This window comes from Choristoneura fumiferana, chromosome 10, assembly GCF_025370935.1.
Source record: "Choristoneura fumiferana chromosome 10, NRCan_CFum_1, whole genome shotgun sequence".
NCBI lineage: Eukaryota > Metazoa > Arthropoda > Insecta > Lepidoptera > Tortricidae > Choristoneura > Choristoneura fumiferana.
Window position 1 is genome coordinate 17,543,875 of NC_133481.1, and position 24,573 is coordinate 17,568,447.

A 24,573-nucleotide genomic window follows, 5' to 3' on the forward strand; every position below is an offset into this window, starting at 1 on the left:
GGCGTATCGCGTATCAAACCAAAACTTCGTAAGTATCGTGATACAGTATCAAAACACGTCCATGTATCCGATCGCGAGTTCGCGGGGTATATAAAAACGTGTGTCAACTCAACATCGATTCCGAGTGATCGGATACGGCGCGCCGCATGATCGCGCTGTTTTTGCGTCCACACTAGCTATCTTGATACGCGTCGGTGCAACGCGATAGAGATACGATACAACAAAATGATACAAATGTGGACCCAGCTTTATATCCCACAGCAGGGCTACTACGATACTCGAAACTCGAAGTTTGTGTCGTGCGGTCCCTCTGACACTTATACTATTTAATATGAGAGCGACAGGGACGGTACGATACGAACTTCAAGTTCCGAGTTTCGTAGTAGCCCTGCTGGCCTCCTCTCAGAATGCGACTTGGGCTGTAGCGCAGTTCCCACGAGGACCCAGGGCACAGGTGTGTACAACCAAATAACCGATCACTTTATTGGAACTTTTGAGTATTAAAATTTTTATGTTTCTTCTTTTAGTGACAAAGCCACTCACTTTCCCTTTGCTTGTCGCGTATAGCACGATTATCTTTTTGAATACATTATGTTTCTTCAGTTTTAAGCTTGTTTTACCTAATATCTACAAGGTGGGCCCTGTAACAGGAGCAAAAAATTAAACCACAGCTTCCACTCTGCATCTTGAGCTAATTTAGTTCTACAACTTTTGAAAATAACTGTATTATGATTTTTATTATAGTTTAAAGTTTAATTGGACAAGCAATGTATTGCGAAACCCGTCAGTTTGTTACGTGACAGGCGATGTCATTTAGGGGCTGTTTCATCATCCATTGATTAGCGTTAACCGACGGTTAAATGTGATGCCGTCTCCGTCTATTCGAACAAAACAAATAGAGACGGCATCACACCTAACCGCCGGTTAACACTAATCAATGAATGGTGAAACAGCCCCTTAGTCTATTAGATGCCGTACATGGAAAATACCATTTAATTTGTTTGGAATAAACATAATGATAAAATTACTTAATTTTTGAAAGTTGCAGAACCTGGGCTTTAATTTTTTGCTCCTGTTACAGGGCCCACCCGGTATATATCCATCACACTGGTCATCAGTTAAGAACACCTATTCACGTGTCTGTGGGTTCAAAACCAACACATCTCTCTTTTCAAATGGATCTTTAGACTAACCTTTAAAATAAACCCCTTTCGCTCAGCATCTAAAGAAGCTTATTTTTCAAGGAGCTTAAACTTTCTTAGAGGATTTTATATTTAACGATTCGGGAAGTGGGAGGAACGCCCCCTAAAGTTCAATGACCTGGTACAGACAGTCTGTGGTGCCTGCCTTTGTCTGGATTTAGGTGCATCTTGCTTGAAGACTTGAGACGTATTGTGGGTGTAAGGCAGCCCAAGTATTATTACAGTGCGTTTCGAATGAATGGGAAGAACTGTCATTTTATATAGGTACAGTCGAGGAAACTTCGTAGATTTCTTTGAAGTTTGCATATTGACACTTGCGCCAAAATGGAGGTCTCTATTCTTGGTTTGGATAGGTATTTAACTAAATGTAAACAAAACAACGTCAATTCGTGTCTTAAATATTGAAATTCCCCCATTAAACTATCTAAACATTTACATTTCTGAATTGAAATACACTATTTTGAACATGAAGCCATTGAGATTTGTCGTCATCCGAATTTTAACCGGGATTGCGGTTGGTCGGTACCCCCGAGTTGGAAAACAGTATTAAATACTCGTGCTGCGTCATCGGTTGGTGTGAACGTGCCTTTACGGAGCGATGTTGTTAGTGTTGTGTGCTACCCTACATTAGACATTGACAATAAAAATGCGGGTAGTTGTACGCCGGTGTTAGTTTCGTCGGGCAGTCGCGCGACCAGAGCGGTGGCTCGTAGTGTGCGTGTTGCGGCAGCCGCCGAGTCGCGTGCTCCTGAGAAGAAGGGCTACGAAATAGCCCGAAACATGTCGAGCTAAACTCGGTTTAAGACGTGAGTTATCCGTTACAATATCATTTAATATGAAATACACTAGTCTAGTTTGTATTACAATGATAGATAAGTCGTGAGAGATGGCGTTCTAAGGAGGAGGCCTTTGCTCAGCAGTGGACGTCTTCCGGCTGATGATGATGATAATAGATAAGTAAAATGTATAAAACCTTAAATGTACCAAATCTAGCAGCTGGAGTTTGTTTACATATAGTTGAATTCCTATCCAAACCAAGTATTCCTAACGTTTGAGATATCAAGATTGTTATCCCTAATACCGAGATAAAAAGTAGCTTATGTGTTATTCCAGACGTCCAGCTACATACATATCAAATTTCCTCCAAAAATGTCCACCCGTATTAGTGTAAAAGGAGTAACAAACATACACACATATATACTCACTTTCATATTTATAATCTCAGTAGGACTATGTAAAGAAGATGACGTACGTATACTGCACTGGTGTACTGCAACATAATGTTGTGTAAAGTTTCCTTTTTGGCATTAAATGTTTTTTCTGCAAATTGTGTATAGCAATAGACATACATACATACATACGGGTGAAACACATAACCCTCCTTCTTCGCAGTCGGGTAAAAAGGTAGTACAAAATGCTTATATCTAAAACAGCTCTGCCAAACTGCGAAGTAGTTTGTTGGCAGAAAGTGAAAATGTCTCATACACCAAATGATGGCACATACTAACTAACTACATATAACTACGAGTAATTAATATACGATTTGATTTTTTATGGTTTGATGTCAAATAAAGTTATTGTCAGGGGTCGGACAAAAAGTGCGGATGACGTAAAAATGACGTAATCTTGCACACAAGATGATGTTTTTATTTAAACTTCCGTGTGACATGTAGTAACAAAGTAGCATTAATGAAGTAACAAAATAATCGTAAATAAATCAATGGAATTCAGTGAATAAAATAAATTTCATATCGTTTAATAAAGAGGTTGATAAATGATAAGTGATAATTGTTTACGAAAATTAAAAATACTATTTGAAATCACCTATAAGTGGTTTGACGTCATCGGCACTTTTTGTCCGACCCCTGGTTATTGTCTATAACAGTAGTTCCCAAACTTATTTTTCTCGTGGACCACTTTCAAAATTTTACTGGTTTCGGTGGACCCCCTGCTGCTACATTTCTACCACATTCTTAAAGTCGCCAAAAAATAAAAATTGTGTCGCTTCTGAGTTCTGTCCAGTCGCTTGCCCTATTAAAATATTATCTGCTTAGTTAGGTACTTAAAACAATGTAGGTAGGCCCTTATAAAAACTATGCTTACATTTTGGCTCTTTACTATCAAAAGCAGATAAATTTTCGTGGACCCCCATTAACATCTTATGGACCCCCATTTTTTGTTCACGCCTACGTAGACCCCCAGCAAGTCTCCCGTGGACCCCTGGGGGTCCACCTGGACCACTTTGGGAATCACTGGTCTATAAAAACCGCCGTGTAAATATAATGCAGTTTATGCACCGGCTGAAAGGCCGGATGTCTATTAGGTGCATTCCTAGGGCCCGGACGCGGGGTCGATGGCCAGACAGCGTCTCGCCGTACCGAATTCGGCAGGGTGATTGTTTTACGGTGCATGTGGAAGATTTTGTACATTATAACAAGTAGGTTTATACGGGGGTCGGACGGATCAGCGTCATTGTTCGCAATAATGTGGATATGACTCCAAAATTAATTAAACAACAGGAATGGATGAAAATTTTAGAAACGCTTGAAACTTTATTTATCGATAGGAATAACCTTTCTAATTAACAGAAAAAATATCAGATTTTTATGTAGCATTAATTAATTATAAAAAATGAAAGTTTTCTTTGCCGCCAAATTACGACAGTCCGGTCGTTCACGGGTTGTTCCATAGTCCAGTGCCCTTAGTGTAAGTTTTCGGTTACAAAAATACGTCTCGATCGCGTTCGCGTTAAAATCTCAATTTCTATGGAAACACGAACAGCGCATCTAGCGGAACGTTTGCGATGTTCGTGTTTCCATACAAATTAAGATTTTAACGCGAACGCGATCGAGACGTATTTTGTAACCGAAAACTTACACTAAGGGCATTGAATAAAAAACATTAAAAATAATAATAATAATAATCATATGTGTCTTTGACTCGATCGTTTTGACAGGTGACACTCTTTACCGGGCCGAATAATACTGACATGGAAATACCGACCGCTTTGCGTTTAGTGTATGAAAAGAGCATTCAGTCATGTTCACAATATTGCAAACAATCACGCTAATTAGTCCCATCTCTGATACCAAATACGTAAAATGATATGAATGTGGACCTTCTCGTATATTCTCCGCAGTGTGCCACAATATCATCTCTACAGCTGCAGTAAGCCATGACGCTGACTCGTCATTTCCCACGATACCTCACCTACAAAGCTCTTCTAAAACCAAAGCACCTCTAGATATATCGGTAAAGGGTGCTAAGTGTTCGTTTAGCTTGAAAAACCGGCAAAGTGCGAGTCGGGCTCACACACCGAAGGTGCCGTACAAGTTTGTAGGTATCTATAAATATTCAGTATTAGTAGAACAGTTCTCCTAAGCAGAATGTACGTTGTGTGGGGTTATTTGAGAATTTTACTGACATAGAAAGACAGACATAAAAAAAGTTTTTCAGACTTTTTTACTAGTTGTCCTATAGAGCTACCTCCATACCAAATTACAAGTTTCTAGGACAACCGGATGTACCCTATAGGTTTTTCGGTTAAGTACCTACGGCAATTTGTATGGAAACACCTTTTTTATGACTGTTACTTTTGATTGAGTTGACTTAGAAGTTTCATTTCAACGGTGAAGTAACATCAGCCAAATAAGTGGTCTATCAATTTTTAAACATGTTCCTATCAAATGAATACGTCGCTAAAGTCGAACTTTCAAGTTGACAGACACGTTTATTGGCAAACGATTTGGCGAAACTTTAGGGTGGTAGACCACATTTGACTGATGGTAGGTACCAATACCTCCTAACTGATAAATCTCGAACATGCCTCTTAGGAGGTTTAGCTTACGGGTGCTAAAGTCCTCAACTGCATGTCAAACTTCATTCAGTTCCAGGATTAGCAAGACTTATATTTGATATTAATTTCAGCTTAATACCTCGACACCTTCCTGAGAAAATGGGTCTTTGAACTCTTGACTGATGGACAACAAAGTGATCCTAAAAAGGTTCACTTTTTCCTTTTTGATTTAAGTACGGAACCTTAAAAATGAAGCTGCAAGTAACGTAGTAACGCAGACCGTGAAGGCACTTCACGGCTGGAGTTACTACGTTCGTAGAGGCTACGTCACGTAGTGCAGCTACGCTGCTACGGCGTAGGCGATAGTAGCAAAGTTATAGCTACATGTGTATGTTTGAGAATGCGGTTTTGTTGTTTCCGTAGCGGCTTTAAATTTGAACGTGCAATGAATAATCTTATGCACCTTAATTAGTGTGACTGATTGAGCATATTCGAATAATTAAAGTGTGAGAGTGTTATTTTTTACGAATGTAAACTTATAATACCTACAGAAGAAAATTATAGTTATTTATGTGGCTGGTGCATAATGAGAGGCATTAAAGTACGAGTATAAGATCACACGAGTGTTTTAAATGCCTAATTATGTATAGCCGCATACATAACTTTATCTACATGCATATCATAAGTTTTCTATAATATATGTTCAGATATGGCCTGTATTTTTAAGTTAGTGTTACTGATAACTAGTTTGAAGTACCCTACCAAAGCTTAAATAAAACAGATAATAAAAAACTAAAGTTTTATTTATAATAATAATTATTATCTACATGCATGTCATAAGTTTTCTACAATATGTACAGATATGCATTGTTAAAAAAAGTATCACCGATACTTTAATGTAAACATTAAATGCACTGTACTTTAATGTGAACATTAAGATGCACCCGCAGATACCAGGTTTCTTAATAAAGGCCATTTGATAGTCGTTTCTGAACATATAATAGGGAAGTTATGATATGCATGTAGATAAACATATTAAGATAAGATGTAGAGCTATATTCCCAAAAAAAAAGAAATATGATAAATTATGGCATCCTACGGACATTTAAAAGACATTAATACATTTAAAAAAAAACTGTTTACGGTTTGTGCTAGTGCTGCATTCTGGCGGCACAACATTGCAGTAATATTTAGTTAGTGTTTCATTCAATACAGGGTGACTTCAAATTGGTAATACAAAATTAGTGTTTCGTGCTCATTTAATACTGGGTAATATAATGCATTAACCCTTTTGTTGAAATAAGTCTGAAAAAAATTGTGGTTTCTATACATTATTGAAATAAGAAATCATGAGCATTGTATGGAAACCGCAAATTTCATCGGACTTATTTCAACAAAAGAGTTAATGCATTATATTACCCAGCATTAACTGAGCACGACACACTAATTTTGTATTACGTCTTAGAGTTCACGGTGTATTATAAAAATCACACTCTTCTCTACAGTTGACAGAAAATAATGGATCCTCGATAAGCAATATCGTTCTGTAAAAGAAGCTCATCATCATCATGTCAGCCGAAAGACGTCCACTGCTGGACTTAGGCCTCCCCCAAGGCTCTCCACTCAGACCGGTCTTGTGTTTTCCGCCTGCACCGCGGTCCCGCGATCTTAACCAGGGCGTCAATCCATTTTGTTGGAGGCCTACCGACAGCTCGTCTCCGTCCGGAAACGCCATTCGAGAACCTTCTGACCCCATCGGCCATCAGTCCTGCGAGCAATGTGCCCCGCCCACTGCCACTTCAGTTTCGCAATTCTTCGGGCTATGTGTAACCTTAGTTCTACTGCGGATATCATCATTTCTGATTCTATCCCGCAGAGAAACCTTGAGTATAGCCCTCTGAGCGACTTTGAGCTTCCTCATGAGGCCCATCGTCAGCGCCCACGTCTCAGATCCGTACGTCATCACTGGCAACACACACTGGTCAAAGACTTGGTGAAAACAGCTACCTAATTAAAAACATTTCTCATCCAGGTCTAAAATGCCACAAGCTTGCAATCAATTAAACATTTTTTACAAGCTTTTATTTAGTTTCACATGTCCCGTTGTCTGTCTGTCTGTCTGTAATCAAATCTTGCAAGTTAAATTTGACCAACTTCCAGTAGTCAGATTGACTTGAAATTTGGTATACTTATGTAAATCACGTGACAATACAATAATCTAGTAGTGACATCCTGGTAGTCCAGCCAGGATCGTCTCCGCAGGACGGAACTCTTCAACGGTTAATAGCGTCGACTTGAAATTTGGTATGCAAATGTAGTTTGGGTGACAATGCAAGTACAGTCAGCAAAAAAGCTTGTATTAAAAAAGATTTTTTTATGGTTCGGATAGTTTTATTTCAATGATGATAGACCTTTTCTGCATCAATCTAATTATGCTGAGTATTCTTTGCGATTAAATAGTATAGTCATTTTAAATACCGTGTAATTAAATATCTTATTGAATACTATAAGATTTTGTTTTTCATACTAATATAGTCAAGCAAGTGTAGTGTGTAATATACTAGTAGTACGTGTCATACTATGGGTAATAAATAATACGTCATAGTATGGGTCAGCTACCACTTCTTTCTATTGTAAATGTGCCTGGAAGAGATCGCTGTGATGCGACAGGCCGCGTACCTACCTAGCGCTATAGCTTACCTTGGATTTTTTTCTCCATCAGCCAAATAAGTGGTCTAATAATTTTTAAACAAGTTCCTATCAAATGAATATGTAGCTAAAGTCGAACTTTCAAGTTGACAGACACCTCTATTGGCATTATTGTTTTATGACTTTTTATTTGTTTTTAGTGTTCAATACGGTATTTGACAACTCCTGATTTTGCCATAACTTAATATTATTATGAAAATATAGACATACAGATAGTGTTTAGCGAAGAGAAAATTTAAATCGATTGAAAATTGGATTTATAGTGATTTTTTGAAAAATCTATATACCTGTCTCTTTCTCAGACGCTTTTCTCTATGCAGCAAGTATGGCGGTACTGTCGTGTGACGTCACATGCCAGTATGTCTTTCTCTGTCTAATCTTGAATTACAAACCTTTATAACGTTGTTATTTGTAAAGGTAGCTTAAAAATTGTTGTTCTATTCGATAACAGGCATTGTGTAGTTTCAATTTATAAAACATATACAAAATAGTAAAATACCGTATTATTCGTATTATATTTGAGTTGAGAACTATATAATGTATTTTTCCAGTTTTAAAATAAGCAAGTTGGTGGAAATCGAGTTCTATGGACACCCCCCGGAACTGAATAATAAAACCGACTTGGTATTAACCTTAAATCTCAAAACTTTTTAGCAATATAAGTATAAAGAACTGCGTTGCGAGACTTGCAGCTTGTTACATGTAATGTTTTGATGGGATTTTCTCTTCTTCAAAGATAAACTTTCGCTGATATCTCAACAAACCCTGAAAACTTCCTTTATATTTGAAGCTAGACTAATTAAAAGCCAGACCAATGAGCCCTAAAAGGTTAAATTTCACTGCGGAGCACGAAATTGCAATAAAGCATTCATTCGGGGCACTCAACCTTTTAATACTGCTTTTTACCCGACTGTACTTCGTAGGGGAGATTTATGTGTTTTGGACGCGACTGTACCAAATTATCTTTTTTCCGCCAACCTTTTAAATTCTTTGTCTTCGTTTTATAAATAATCGAACTATTACTTACCTAAATCGTTTTTCTTTTATTAAGCCAATCCTTACTATTCTTAATTTTTCAACATTATAAATGCACAAATAACTATCTGTCTATCTGTTACCTATTTACACATTAACCGCAGAAATGATTTAGATGAAATTTGGCATGGAGATAGATCGAGATCCTTGGAAAGACAGGATATTTCTCATTCCAGAAAATTGCATAGTTCCCGCGGAATAGCAATAAATTAAAATCAAAACAGTTTATTAAAATTAAATCAATGATTTATTATTTCTTCACAGACGAGAACATTTAGGAAAAAAAACAGACCATTTAAAAAGGCAATTGCAGTCCAGTTAAAAGATAGCTTTACACTTTAGTACCTTGTCACTGTATCTGCTTAGACTCTGCATATACTCATTATTGCTGTCCATAAGACTGATTTTACCATGTCTTAAGCAAACTAAACTACTTATTTCATTTGGTTTCATAAAGTGTAGTAATTTAAAATATTCTTAATACATCGTAAAACATGAATCAAATCACGACAAATCTCGCGAGCAAACAATTCAATATGGCGCTGCGAAATCCGGATTAAAGTGTATATTACGGCCCAGTAAGAACGGCTTGCGCAGTCCAAGTAAACTTGTGACTGTCTATGTTAGGTTAGGTTAGTTTGGAATATTTTTTTTTTACTGGAGTGACCGAATAAATCTGTGCTATTATCTAAATCAGCCTTTCTCAACTCAAAGTGTGCTCCGCTCTCTTACTCCTAACAACAAAGTAATCTCATCAAAATCGGTTCATCACTATTTACGATGCAACATTCACACAGCTTAAGTACCCCTCTTTTGCGTCCCGGGTTTAAAAGGTAAATGCGCTGATATAGTAACATCTTGCTAGCTTCTCCATGCGCAGCTATAAGTTCAATAAAGTTCTAAATGGATTTAAAACGTTCGTCCTTGTGTACTACAAGAGAGAACTTTGAATTTAACGTAAGTACCTACATTTTCCGTCGCTTTACGTCAAAATGTAGAAAAATATATATAGGTAAGTCGTGGAAAATGTAGGTATTATTATTTAATAATAATAATAATACTTACCTACATTTTCCGTCGCTTTAGGGAAGCAATGATAAAAATTTCTAAATAACTTTTTATTTTCTTTTGTATGCCTTTTTATGTTTTTGTACGTGTAACTGAATTTTACTGCGCATTGGATTTTACTTTACTAGTGTAATTTTTTATTGATAAATAAATAAGTTCTGTGATACATAAATTAAAGCTTACTCCAACATGACACTCCGTATTCGCGTCAAACACAGGATTTACGCGCAGGCCAGTCGTGCCGTGCCACGATATACGCTAGACCCGTGTAATTGAATCCGGCGCAACAACTCACCGCGATAGAGTTTACTTACTATTAAGGGCCTTCTACACGTCACGACAATACGGATCTGTATTAAAGCAAATTACGCCTGTAGATCTATCATGCCATATGTATATGTACATGTATGTATGTAGTGACTGTGTAAAGGCAACCTGTTTTTTTTTAAAGTAAACAGCTTTTCAGGTCGCCAGCGTTAGTCAGTACATACCAACCAGACCACCGGGAATCCGACCAACCACTCGAAAATCTTTATCGCTTGCATAAGCCCATTTTAAAACGTGCCAACATAATTAAACTTAACTGATCAAACTTAAAAAGTTTGAGAAATTTCTTTTCTAGTTTTATTGTGTATCTTATAATATATTATACTTAGGCTGCAATTTACTCTTAAACTAAAGTTGAATATTTCGCAAACAGATCACTGAATCGAAAAATTCTCTTAGCAACTGCAACCCCCCAAATACCTATCCAACGATACCCCACACAATAGGGTTAGCCAAAAAAAAATCATCACCACTACGTCTATGGGAAGCACCACAGATATAGATTACAATCTAAATCAATAAAAGTTTATTTTTTCTATTTTACCACTTTGTCGGCGTGACTGATATGTAAATTCATGACAAATTACAGCTTTCTAGTACTAACGGTCTCTGAGCATAGCCGCGGACAGACAGACAGGCGGACAAGACATGGCGAAACTATAAGTTAAAGTTAAGTAATATTATAAATGCGAAAGTTTGTAAGTCTGTCTGTTTGCTACCTCTTTAGGTCTAAACTAAATTGAACTAACTGAGAATTACCTTTACTCGTCTGTATACGGCCCTAACGTTCATCATTCCACAACCATCTAACTGTCGCGTTTAAAAAGCAAAACCGTCCATAATGATCAATACCTTAATTCATACTCATAACTGCATTAAACTATACATATATACAACGTAGTCTGCGTACTACCCCATTCAGTGTCGCGTCAGCTGTGGGTTCAATGACCCGGGGGCGACGCCCTGAACCCCCAACCCCCCCCCCTTAAACGTACGCCGTACGTCGAGATTTTTGTAAATAACGGCTGGTGGATTTGTGTTAATTTGAATTTTTGCGGTTACAGCGCTGGAAGGTTTTAAGCGATGGTTTATTAAGACGCATTCAGGTACTTTTAAGTCCGTGCCCTTTTAGAATAAGCCTGCGTTTCCACCAGAGATACGCGAGGATGTGCTGCAAGGGATTTGTTTTTCACGAACCAATAGAAACGCTTCATTTAGCTAACTTTGGGGACGGCAGACGTGAGCTTGCCTTCGGAATCCAAAAGCCCCGCGCGTTGGGTGCGCGTGTTGCAGCAGCCGCTGAGTCGCGTTGCTCCGAAGACGAAACGCTACGGATTAGCCCGAAACATGTCGAGCTAAACTCGATTTAAGACGTGAGTTATCCGGGCCAATATATTTTAATATGAGTGAGTCTCACGGTAGTTTCAAGCTTAATGGTTGCTTGACTTGAAATGTATATTTCAGAACTAAATTATTATTATGTTAAAATTTATGACGGTGGAAGCATTCTACACTTCCACTGAACGTAGATATAGTTTAGATATATGTAGTTAGTGTTTAGTTTTGTAACTAAGGGACCCCATACATCCCTGTATTATTATTATTTATTTATTTTGTATTTTTTTCTTTAATTGTATGCTGTAGTTTTTCAGTATTTTATTTGTAATTATATTATTATGAAAAAAAGACTTTCTGCCAAGTTTCTTGCGGCGCATTCTTCTTGGCAATGATGGTCTTTCTGAAAGCGCTGGTAGCCGTGGTGGCCTAGTGGTTTGACCTATCGCCTCTCAAACAGAGGGTCGTGGGTTCAAACCCCGGCTCGCACCTCTGAGTTTTTCCAAATTCATGTGCGGAATTACATTTGAAATTTACCACGAGCTTTGCGGTGAAGGAAAACATCGTGAGGAAACCTGCACAAACCTGCGAAGCAATTCAATGGTGCGTGTGAAGTTCCCAATCCGCACTGGGCCCGCGTGGGAACTAGAGCCCAAGCCCTCTTGTTCTGAGAGGAGGCCTGTGCCCAGCAGTGGGACGTATATAGGCTGGGATGATGATGATGATGATACTGAATAAATGATTTGAATTTTGAATTTGAATTTACTTATCCTAGAACACTGGACTGGACTGCGCCCTGATGGAAACAGCTGACCTGAGCGAGGCTAGGTAAATGAAGCGTTTCTATTGGTTCATGAAAAACACATTCCTCGTAAGACATCCTCGCATATCTCTGGTGGGAACGCAGCCTAATACCATAGTAAAAGAGAACAAGTATGCACACTCCGACCCTTTAGGAGACTTAACGGCCTACTCCGGCGCGGACGCTTAGGGTTGTCGATGTCTATTTTAGATAAATTAATTACCTACCGCTACCGCTTATGGCGTCCGCGGACCGGGAGACGAGCTGTCGGTAGGCCACCAACAAGATGGAGCGACGACCTGGTTAAGATCGCGGGATCGCGGTGGATGCGAAAAGCACAAGACCGGTCTGAGTGGAGAACCTTGGGGGAGGCCTATGTCCAGCAGTGGACGTCTTTCGGCTGACATGATGATGATGATGATGATGAATTACCTACCGGCAAATATTTTAGTATGAAAGTTAACTTAAAATTGTCTTATATCTGCGTCTAGAGAAACCAGATTCTTTGCCGCTCTATTATTATTATTATTCTAAATTAAAAAATATTATTTATAACGATATACGACCGAACCAGTGCCTTTTTGTGCTTATCTGTTTATTACTATCTTCGCATTATCTGTGGAAACCTTTAATTGGGTGTATGTTACATGTTTGCAAATACAATAAAAATAAGTGAAATTAGTAGGTATTGTGGGCACTGACCTTGCTAAAATATCCAACAACATGACAGCCGTCCTCGTCGGCACAAGTCATGACGTAGAAGAGGAAAGGTTCCACGTCATAGTACAGAGTCTTGTGGTCCAGGAAGAACTTCGCCAGTAGACAGAGCTGCTGGCAATACTGCTTGTGCTTACGTCCGTCCACTTGCCATACGCTGAGCTTGTCTTTTCTGTACACCTGTTGGAACAAATGTTAAGTTCAGTTTAGTTTATTTATTCATTCAATCATAAATTACAAAAATATCAAGATGGGTTTTTTGGAATCTTTTTGTATTTTTTATTTCAATTCCAAATTTTTAATTTGATTGCTTAGAAACGATATCTCTTGTCCGGGTGAGCGGTTAGTTCCAAAGGAATGCCGAAAAAGTTTGAGGGCTTACGGCATAGATGTCGCTAGCGTCGCTGCTTAAGTGACTAAGTAAGAAACACAAGCTGAGATATGAGGTGCATAGGGAAATTCGTGTCGGTACCGTTGACCATCAGTGGTGTAGCGGTATAGCACGCGGTACGGATTACCGAGGACCTGGGTTCGATTCCCAGTGATGGTCTTATTTTTCTGTTTTTTCTGTGCATCTATATTTTCAGTTTGTATTTTCAATTTTAGTCAGTTACAAGTATCTGTATTGAAGTCGTCAATGGTAATATTAAACAAGATTAACAATAATATAAAAAAATCAAACAATAAAATAAAATTATACTTAATTAAATTAAAATGTCATATTCAGAAACTCATTGACAGAAAAAACTTTAATTAAAAATTTAAAAACCCCCGACACCAAAAAACGCCAGCAAAAATAAAAAAACGCCCGAAAAAAAACGCCGACAAAAAAGAACTAAAAAGTAAAAAATAATTATGCACTACCTAGCTGTTGCCCGCGACTTCATCTGCGAAGAATTCGTTTATCCCTATCCCGCGGGGACTATGCTGATTTCCCGCAAAATTAGCCTAAGTTAATTTAGTATAAGTACCTAATAATACTTTTTTTATCTAAGCGTCGTCGGTGTCGGGGGACCTCTAAGGTTAACAGGAAACTAAAGTCAATATGTTGTATTTTATAAAATATTAACCTAAAGAAAAGGAAAAATTGCGAAAAGCAAGTTAGATCATATAGTAAAAAATATATTTTTCATTTTTTTAATAATTTGTACGGAACGGAACCCTCGGTGCGCGAGTCCGACTCGCACTTGGCCGGTTTTTTTAAGTAAGTTTCAGCCTGTACACTGAAGAGGAGCGGAGATTTTATGCAATTCTATTGGTAGATCATTATCTCTTTCACCTCTCGGCTGCCTCGCTCCCCTTCAGTGACCAGGCAGCCTTAAGCCCAATTGACACCGCGAGCGGAGTGGAATCCTTACTGACTTAGTTTAACTTACATCAACCAACTTCATAGAGGTCTGGTGTAAGTACTTTCATGCAGCCGATCGTTGTACGTTAAACTAAGTTATTAATGAGTCCGCTCCACTCGCGGTTGAAACCGGGCTGTATAGGCATAGGTACACATCACTCATTACCTACCCATTATAATGCCAAAAGCGAATTTGAACTTTGAGCACACCTACGTACGAAGGTCCCTATTGTACATTGTACTTTGAACGATTATAATGGGTCATACACACAACTCTTGACAACTTTACATCGCTGCCATTCAAAAGGTAACACAATCTTTGCTGTTCACTCACCTCATCCCCCGGCGGATGTCTCCACACACACTTGGCCTGGTGCCTGGCGGCGCCCGTGGCACTCTTGTGGTGATTGAGACAGAACTCGCAGACGAACAGACGCGGGACGCGCGCCGCGTCGCCAGGATATGGGGACTGGTACCATACCTCCATCATGTATTTGCCCATCACCACAAACCTGTAAGGATGTTAAAAAAATAGCCTCGGTTCATTGTTTTTTTTATGATAAAGAAAAGTAAACAAGCAAATGGGTCACCTGATCGTAAGTGATTACCACTGCCCATGGACACCCGCAACACCAGAGGGATTGCAGGTGTGTTACCAACCTAGAGGGCTAAGTTAAAATGCCACTTGTGCCAGTAATTTTACCGGCTGTCTTACTCTCCTCACCAGAACACAACAGTGCAAGCACTGCTGCTTAGCGGTAGGATTAACGAGTAAGATGGTGGTAGCGATCCGGACGGACCCTGCACTATGTCCTACCACCCGCAAAAGTGTAGTTCCTGTAATAGAACTAGAGTGGATCATCATCATCATCATATCAGCCGTAGGACGTCCAATGTTGGACATAGACCTCCAGTTGCTTCGGTTGGAAGCGACCTGCATCCACCTTCAATCCGCGGCCAGGTCATACGTCCATCTCGTTGGTGGACGTCCTACGCTGCGCTTGCCGATCCGCGATCCGGGGAGTTGACCAGTATTATTTAGGATAATGTCGCGGATAGTGACTGTCGCAAAATTATCGCACACTGTATATTGGTTGTATATATCGTTGTAGCAGGCACTCAGTTGCTGTCAAAAGCACGGCGCGTGGGGAGTACTCAACTCAAATAACCAAATAACCAAACTAAACGTCGTACAGATATTAAAGAATCAATCAATAACTCACAGTAACCTAGAGATGCAACAATTACCTTGTCCCTTTATCTGTTGAGATATCCCCTAGTTCCTCTTCAATCTTAATGGCTGCGAGAGCTTGAGCTTCCCTGAACAACCTCAGGTCATAATCTGGAGCGAACCCCTCCAGTATTGGTTCCCGTTCCTCGTTCATATCGTCACCTCCACACGCTGCCAATTTTTCGCGCAGTTCTTGACTTCCTTTCCACTTTGAACGCATGTCCTGGGAAAGAATGAGAGCATTTTACTGAATATTTGGTCATTATCTGTTTCATGATCATCAAATTATGTTTCGTTACGGAAAAATAGGAATTGTTTTGTGATTGATAGCTGGAAACAAGAGCTGCTCAATACTTTTCAATTTGGTGGGCTACAAGAAGCTGTAGTAAATTTTACTAAATGTTGATTTAGCATAATTTCAAGAGCCACAAACAACAGCTAAATTAATGAAGCTGAATAAGGTGGGCTAATTAGTTTGTTGGCGGCGCGCCAACAACTGGTCACTCCAGTTTGGCGCATTTATTGTATTGTGTAAATTGTAATTGTTTATATATGAATAAATGATTTCTATTCTATTCTAATGTAATTCGCAGTGAAACATATTCTTAACGCATTAGATAGTGCAACCAGTTAAACATTACATCTTCTAGACCTCAGTTAGGTGGTAAATAGGAAACCACAGTAAAATCAGCTGAAACTAGAACTACTCTTCACGGGCCTTAAGTTGGTGGCATGTGGGAATATACAGTAAATTGAATCAAGTGATCAACTAAACCGTGGTGGCCTATTGGTTTGACCTACGCCCTCTTAAGCAAAGAATTGAGTTCGTATTAAATATATTGACCCGGATAACGCACGTCTTAAATGGAGTTTAGCTTATGTGTGAGTCTCACGGTAGTTTCATGTGCAAAATCATGAGTTCGTGAACAAGCTCACACCCGCACCTGTAGTTTTTCGGAATTTTAAGTAACAAATTACACTTGAAATAACATGGAAAGCGATTCAATGTTATGCGTCAAGTTCCCAATCAACACTGGAGCCGTGTGGGAACTACGGCCTAAGCATATGCCCAGCAGTGGGACGTATGTAATAATAATAATATTTATTTATTCAGACAACATAATCCATATTTCGTAAATATTCCTTAAGAAAATAGCTAGTGTCTTCTTACTTACAACTAATGTCTTCAGGAGACTGATACACATTGTATAGGCTGGGATGATAATAAATTAATAATGATGAACTACCCCTGACGTTAAGCTTGTAAGCTCACTGTTTATACATATTAGTCATGACTCTACCCTTGGTGGATTGATGGTGGACTAACCTTGACCTTAAGCTGATACGCCCTCTGCTCTATGGTGGGCATGGCCCTTGGCCGCTGCTGCAGACTCGCAAGCGCGCGGCGTCGCGTGGCGGCGGCAGCGGCACGCTCCTCGGCCGCAGCCACGCACCACGAGCTCGTCAGGTTATGGTACGTCGGGCACGCGTCCCAAGTGAAGTGACGGGGGGCTTTGCCACCTAAAGGGAGAAAGAGAGAGATTTATTTTGGTTCCATCAGCATCACCACCTTACAGTCGTCATCATTATCTCAGCCGTAGGACGTCCACTGTTGGACATAGGCCTTCGGTTGGCAGCGGCTTGCATCCACCGTGAACCCGCGGCTTACCTTGCAGTAATACTCTAGCTAGTTACTTGATGACACGACAGGAAATCTGCGTTACTTCGGAGTCCATTCAATTACTAAATATTTCCGTGCTCACCCGCGACCTAATAGCCACGACACTACTATTAAATCGCTAGAAGGAAATTATTTTAGTTCATTGACACGACAGGACACCAAAAAACCTGACCTGACGGATTGGTTATGTTTAGAATAAAGTTTTGTAAGCTTGAAAAATGATCTTTTATTCCCACCGCTGATGCTCACGGCCCCACAGAGAAGATTACGTCGTGATCTCACCGGTGATGCACATGGCAGCCAACGAGTTAAAATAATTCAACTCACCAAGATGTCCAGTGGAATCGCAGCCGCGAACCGGACAGCGGCGCTCGCTCGGCTCCGGCGGCACCGGCTCGGCCACCGGCGACCGGGCGACGGCCGGACGGCCCTTTTTCTTTATCTCTTTGCTGGAAACATGAGGTGACCGTTGATTGATCAAGCATAACCCTCCTTTTCCACCAGAGATGTGCGAGGATTTGTTGCGAGCAATGTGTTTTTCATGAACCAATAGAAAAACTTCGCTCAGCTGCTTCCACCAGAGATGTGCTGTGCGAGGATAGGTAACTGAAGCGTTTCTATTGGTTCATGAAAAACACATTCCTAGCCACAAATCCTCGCACATCTTTTGTAGAAACGCAGCCCCAATGAATTCTACGCGGACGAAATCACGAGCTATAGCTAGTTATTGAAAAAAAAAATATTCTATTTACCATCCATTGATCAAATTTATCTGACAGCTAAATGGGATGCCATTTCTGTTTGTTTTGTTCGAATAGTCAGAGATGGCATTCGGTTTAAAGTTTTTTTTTATTAATCCCAAAAGAAGTATAAATTTTGCTTAATAAAAAAAATATATAAGAACTTTAACTTATGCACATTTTCATTATTTTTTGTTTAATTGAGAAAACAAAAAATTTGTGTTGAATATTTTCTGTCAATTTAATTGACAGTCCAAATTAGAAATCAGGACACAAGCCTAATATTACTGTATAGCCAAAAGCTACCTTTTATCGTTACTCTTCTCCTCGGTATCAGAATCTGTGTCAGTGGTCCGCGGCCGGGTGGCAGTAGCCATTCTCGACACTCGCGCCGACAGTGACCGTGTCAGCTTCCTTGGCATATTGTTCATTTGGGAATCTCCCGAGTCACTCTTGCCTTTCTCTGGCTGAAAAAAAGTGAAGAATAATGTGTTAGACAGAATTAAAGTACCAAGTCCATCCATTCTAGCTTATATGTTACGTTGTACTACTGGGCACAGCACTCCTCTCAGTATAAGAGGGATTGTGCCGTAGGCCATAGGCTCTGTACGGATTGAGACCTTCACACACATCAATGATTTGCTATGCAGGTTTGAGCAGGTTCCCTCACAAGTCACGATGACTTCATTAACCATAAAGCTAGGGATAAATTCCAAATATAATTCCACAAATGAATTTCGAAAAAATCAGAGGGATTCGAACCCAAGATCCTCTGCTCAAATAGATCAAACCTCTAGCTAGGCCACCATGGCTAGGCCAGATTAGGGTTCACTTTTAAAATGCAAAAAACATGCAACTATAGGTACTATACAATTGTATAGGATAAAACTATCCTGTGTCATTCTCAGGCCCTTTAACTATCTCTAAAATGCTACCATAATCCATTGAATGTTTTTAGTGTAAAAAAACATACAGTGAATTGCAAACCTCCTTTTGATAATTTGTTGGTTAAAAAATTTAACAATCAAATAAACAATAATAAGTTGTAGTATCTGCAGCATGCTTATTATTATATTATTATTTGTTTCCTTTTCAACTCTTCCTTTTATGCTAGCATGCTTAACACTCTTCCAATACCCTAAGATAAAAAAAAAATGTAATTGTATTTGTGGTCTTTGTGCCGTCTATATGTTATTTGTTTTAGGTTTCCTGTCTGTTTGTGCCCCAAGATCAAAATGTCATAAACCAAACATTCTACGCTGACATTGGCAAAATGTCTTGCTATCACGGCAAGATTGAAAGCAATTAAAGAAAAAAAAACAAATAAAACAAAATCATTTTCACATCACTAATATCAGTAAGGATGACTTACTTTAGTGGTAGCAGAAGGTGGTTTAGTCTTCCCAGTTTTTAATGGTTGTTTCTTGGGTGTTGGTTCACTGTCACTCTCTGAAGACACAGTCTCAGCTGAAGACTGACTGGACGAGCATGATGATGCACTCTTGGTCTCCACAACTTTCTTAGACGGAGGCCCGTTAGGTCGACTGCCACTACGACGTTTGATATTGTCTTTGGAATTGGAATCCTCATTTTCTACCGGTGTTGAAGGAGACTGGCCTGAAGTGTCTTTCTCCTCACTAGATTTTCTGACTGGCCGTTTATTTTTCGGTGAAGCCTTTGGACTTTTAGAAGACTTACTCTCTGATTCAGATTCAGAACTATTGTCTGGAGAAAAAATGCTTTTTTTCTTTGTTTGGTCATTTTTTGATTGCTGTTTAGTCATGGTTTTTGGTATTGGCTTAGCAGGTTTGGCTCCTGCTGTGGTTCTCGCAGGTTTCCCTTTAACCAGCACGCTAGCTGCAGACTTAGCTTTAGTAGAAGACCGTCTCCGAGGCGGAGCTGGCTTCGGTGGTTCAGGTTTGGGTATGTCATCATCGCTAGATGATGAAATCTTTTTATTTGTTTGTCTCGGTTTTGGCTCATCTTTTTTTTTCTGGGGCTCCTCGTCAGGCTTTGCAGGTGATTTAGGGGCAGGCTGGGCTGCTGCAGGGGCTGGGGTGTCGGATGTTGAGGATTCAGAGTCAGAACTGCTGGAACCTGACCCAGAACTGGTAGACGAGCTGCCACTGCTGCTCGAGTCAGATGTTGATCCAGAGCTGCTGTCCGTGCTACTGTTACTTACCTGAAATGTAATGTTTTTTTTTATACTTCTGTATAATTCATTCGAATAGGTTGGGGCTGTCCATAACTTTGCAGTCTTTGTAAAATGTTAGCTTTGATATTTGATACCTACTGATAATAAGAGGAATTCTTGACCCAGTCAGGTTATTATTTTGTCATTCAAATTATTGACGTAAAGTATAGGTTAGATTAGATGACATTCAGGGGCTGTTTCACCATCCATTGATTAGTGTTAACTGACGGTTAAATGTGATGCCGTCTCTGTCTATTCAAACAAAACAAATAGAGATGGCATCACATTTAACCGTCAGTTAACACTAATCAATGGATGGTGAAACTGCCCCTAAATATCCATTAAAACAATAAAATAGAATGAAAAAAAAATAAAAGAATATTTATTCACAAAGCCAAAAATATAACATAACAAAATACAAAGAAAGAAACAGATAAAACATAATTTGTGGAGAGGTTAAGGACTCAGCAGAGCTGCTGGTTTTCAGTCCTCACCTTGAAGAAGGAAATGGGAGTGTGGCTGACAATAAGCAAAACACTACCTAAAACATAATAAAAAAAACAAAAACCTAACTACCTATTACTAATACATCTATATATAAAAACAATTTCGTGTAATAAATATTTTAAAAACATCTCATTTTTTTTTTCTTTTTGTGATTTTTGACATTTTTTTATTTTTTTTTATTGTATAACTGTTTTTAATAAATTATTATTGTGCTTTTTTAATTATTAGTATTAAGTCAGTTTTAAAATTTGTATTAATAAACATGGACTAGCGAGGTATTAGTTAAACATTTTTTTAAAAACGAATGGCTACACAAAGAGATAGATTTTAACTGGTATCAAAATTAAATTAATCAGAAAGCTTTAGATTATAAAATCAGAAGATATCCATGAATCTATTCGTAAATTTCAAAATAGAAAACAATTGTACTTACATCAAGGTTTGTCATGTTTATGGACAGTGTTTAACGATAACACTTAAACACCAATTGTACCTTAAAACACTCCTAGATTCTTTAATTTCATTAATGAAGAACTAAATAGCCATCGCCAAATGAAAGTAGCATCTTAGCGAACGCAAAGTAGTCGACAAACAAGAGACAAGTCAAGCCTGTGAGTCAAGCAAGACGTGACGTGACGCCATAAAACTGACTGTTGAGTTGACAGGTGACAGTACTGACAGTTGACTTTTTTAAGCACAATTTTGCAATGTTTCTCTTTCCTGTGTCCAAACTATTTGTTATGTGTTCAACACCGTACGAAGTAGACTGCGTGGAAACGAAACGCAACCCTAGTGTTACAGCAGGGCTACTATAAAACTCGAAGTTCGTATCGTGCGTTCCCTCTGACACTTATACTGTTTAATACGAGAGCGAGAGGGACGGTACGATACGAACTTCGATTTTCGAACTTCGGAGTAGGCCCTCAGCAAGACAACAATGCGTTATAATGTAATGTTGCAATAATAGTACATTACTGCAGAGGCCGGGAAAGAAAGAAGAAGCGCACACTATCGTTTTAACTTTTATTAAGATTAAATAACTAGCTGACCCGTCAAACTTCATACCGCCTAGCAGATTATGAATGTCGTGTTAATTTTTAGCTAAACTTTTGTAGGATTTTATTAACGTAATAAAATGAATACCTACAAAAAATATTAAGTTCAATAGTTTATTGAAATAGGTATTCTATATACTTAAATAAAACAACGTCAGGTTGGTTAGGATCAAGTGTCCAACAATGAAACACATAAAATTCAAAATCTCATAAATCTTTTTATTTTGATGGATAGAAGTCTGAATTTTTTACAGTACTTAGGTAATTTTATTGGGTTTCGGGTGACATGTGTTAAATTTGTTGAGTAAGGGGCTGTTTCACCATCCATTGATTAGTGTTAACTGACGGTTGAATGTGATGCCGTCTCCGTCTTTTCGAACAAAACAAATAGAGACGGCATCACATGTAACCTCCAGTTAACACTAATCCATGGATGGTGAAGCCCCTTAGACTTTTTATTTGTTAATTTTGTTTTGTTTGGTCGAGTATTTAGTGTATTTTCAACTTTTTATGGTAAGCATTGAGGCGGATCTTAGAATGAAATCGAAACTTAAAAATCAACATTTATAAAAAGGAAGTGTTCAACGCTTTTCTAAATGTTTTTTGCAAATGCAATTTTTTGAAGTTGATAATTGTAAAGCCACACCATTTTCTGTGCTGATGCTCTTGACACCAATTGACCTAGTCCCAAACTAAGCAAAGCTTGTAGGTACTATGGATACTGGGCAACGGATAAACAAACATACCTACTTATAGAGATAAATACATACTTAAATACACATATTAAACATCCAAGACCCGAGAGAATTCGTATTATTCATACAAATATCTGCCCCGGCCGGGAATCGAACCCGGGACCCAAGCTTCGTAGTCAGGTTCTCTAACCACTTGGCCATCCAGTCGTCAAATGTTTTGATCACTTATATAATATAGGTATACAACTTATACAAACTTTAAATTCTTACTCCTGTTGTAAGAACTGTGGAACATTGAACCTATTAAGCAGAGGCATCTTTAGCCCTTGTAGCGCCCGTGTGCAATTATTACTTTAGTGTTTAGTGTCATCTAGGAAGCGCGTGGTCAAAATGGAATAAGTACAAAGTGCCGCGGCCGGCGCCCCTAACACCGCTGCGCCCGTGTGCAACGCACCCCCTGCGCTATAGGTAAAGACGCCTCTGCTATTGAGTACTTATAATATCTCCCTCTTTAGTAATAACAAACCGAATCTAATTACTTCATTTGCTACTATTCTCTTCTTCGTGTATTCCATGGTCATTCTTTATCATATCACTAGCTTTTTCTGCAATCATGATAACAGGGGCATTGGTATTCCCACTTGTGATAGTAGGCATGATACTAGCATCCACTACCCTTAAGGCTTCCACCCCCCTTACCCTAAGCCGCTCGTCAACTACCCCTTCAGGGCCCATGGCACACGTGCCAACGAAGTGCCACTGGGTAGTAGCTATGTTCAGCACATGGCACTTCCAATAATCATGACTGCCAAACACGAAATTTTTACACTCTTTTATATTCATATCCACAATTTCTGATCCAACTGATCTAAAATATTCTGTGTTAATGATGTTAACATAATCTTGTATATACTTAGCGTGGTTTTCTAAATCTATTTGACTAGAATAGTATCCTAAACTAATTGCTGGATGTGTGTCAGGGTTCTTACTTTTCAGTCTGATGCTCCCTCTGGAATGTGGATGAAGCATGTTGACGATTGTAAAAAGAGTCTCTTGAGTTTGTCCTGCCAGCGCGACAGCTGTGCAAATGTCATTATCTAGCCCAAAAACTACAGAACATATGACTGTCGAGGATACAGTACCAGCCGGAAACGGAAATGAGGTTGTTTGGTAATCAGGAAAGGTTTGAGATTTGTTGAGCGTCGCATGACCCATTATAGAAGGCGTTGGAAACTTGTCCAATCTAGCTAGGATCTCTACATTTTCAACTACAGTTTCCAATCCTTTCCGTCCAGTCAAAACCACCATTATAGATGAATGATCTTGCAAGTTCTGTCCCACATTTGGGGAATCCAACCTAACTTTAATTTGGTTATGTTCTAAGTGCTCCTTTGGTCCAATCCCTGACAGCATCAGTAGATGTGGGGAGCTAATCGCTCCTGCTGACAAAATGATTTCTTTCCTAGCTTTGACCGTAATTATCTTCTTCTTTAGATTTTTGACTTGAACAGAAATGGCTCTTTTACCATCAAAAAGTATTTTTCTGGCGACTGCATTTTTCAGAACGTACAAGTTGGGCCTATTCTTTATAGGTCTGAGGAACGATACCGCAGTGCTTTGACGTAAGCCACCATCGATGGTATATTGTGTTGGTGAATAACCTAGTTGCTGAAAACCGTTCGTGTCTACTAAGATGTCGTGTCCGCTTTCTCTGAAAGCCTGAAAATATTTTCTGGTCTTTTGCTCCCACGTAGGTCGAGTGATGCCTAAGTAACCTTCGCTTCCATGTAACGAAGCTGTATCGCCGGTCATAATTTGAGGGTCATTTAAGCGTTCACTTTTCTTGAAGTAGGGAAGAACGTTGTCCCAGTCCCAACCAGGGTTAAGCTGCGACCAGGAGTCGTAGTCGGCCTTGTTCCCTCGCACGTAGAACATGTAGTTGGCGCCACTGGAGCCGCCGAGCATCTTGCCTCGCGTCAGGTGGATGGTCTTTGATCTGTGGGCCTGGCTGGAGTACCCGTCGTCCTCCGAGTAATAGCTCCAGTCCGCCATGGAATAGTCCACGAAGGGGAACAGGCTAGGTATCTACGAGTAGAAAGAGATTAAAAATTAGGTGAGACGAGAAAAATAT

General features: G+C 39.2%; 2 protein-coding genes across 3 annotated transcripts in view; both read right to left on the reverse strand.

The window, feature by feature from the left end:
• Positions 1 to 21,324, reverse strand: part of chm (lysine acetyltransferase chameau) — a 33,017-nt gene extending 11,693 nt beyond the window's left edge. The window contains exons 1-8 of the mRNA XM_074093729.1: positions 21,126 to 21,324; positions 19,364 to 20,173; positions 18,298 to 18,458; positions 17,579 to 17,700; positions 16,898 to 17,091; positions 15,588 to 15,793; positions 14,674 to 14,851; positions 12,977 to 13,171 (exon numbers count right to left, since the gene is read on the reverse strand). Of these exons, the coding sequence (XP_073949830.1) occupies positions 12,977 to 13,171; positions 14,674 to 14,851; positions 15,588 to 15,793; positions 16,898 to 17,091; positions 17,579 to 17,700; positions 18,298 to 18,458; positions 19,364 to 20,173; positions 21,126 to 21,140 (1,881 nt within the window). The 5' untranslated portion in view covers positions 21,141 to 21,324. The remainder of the gene's footprint in view (positions 1 to 12,976; positions 13,172 to 14,673; positions 14,852 to 15,587; positions 15,794 to 16,897; positions 17,092 to 17,578; positions 17,701 to 18,297; positions 18,459 to 19,363; positions 20,174 to 21,125) is intronic.
• A 621-nt stretch (positions 21,325 to 21,945) lies between these two features.
• The window catches only part of LOC141432214 (ecdysone oxidase-like), a 10,138-nt gene continuing 7,510 nt past the window's right edge, over positions 21,946 to 24,573 (reverse strand). For both annotated transcript variants that reach the window (XM_074093730.1, XM_074093731.1), the window contains exon 4: positions 21,946 to 24,527. In XM_074093730.1, the coding sequence (XP_073949831.1) occupies positions 22,983 to 24,527 (1,545 nt within the window). In that variant the 3' untranslated portion in view covers positions 21,946 to 22,982. The remainder of the gene's footprint in view (positions 24,528 to 24,573) is intronic.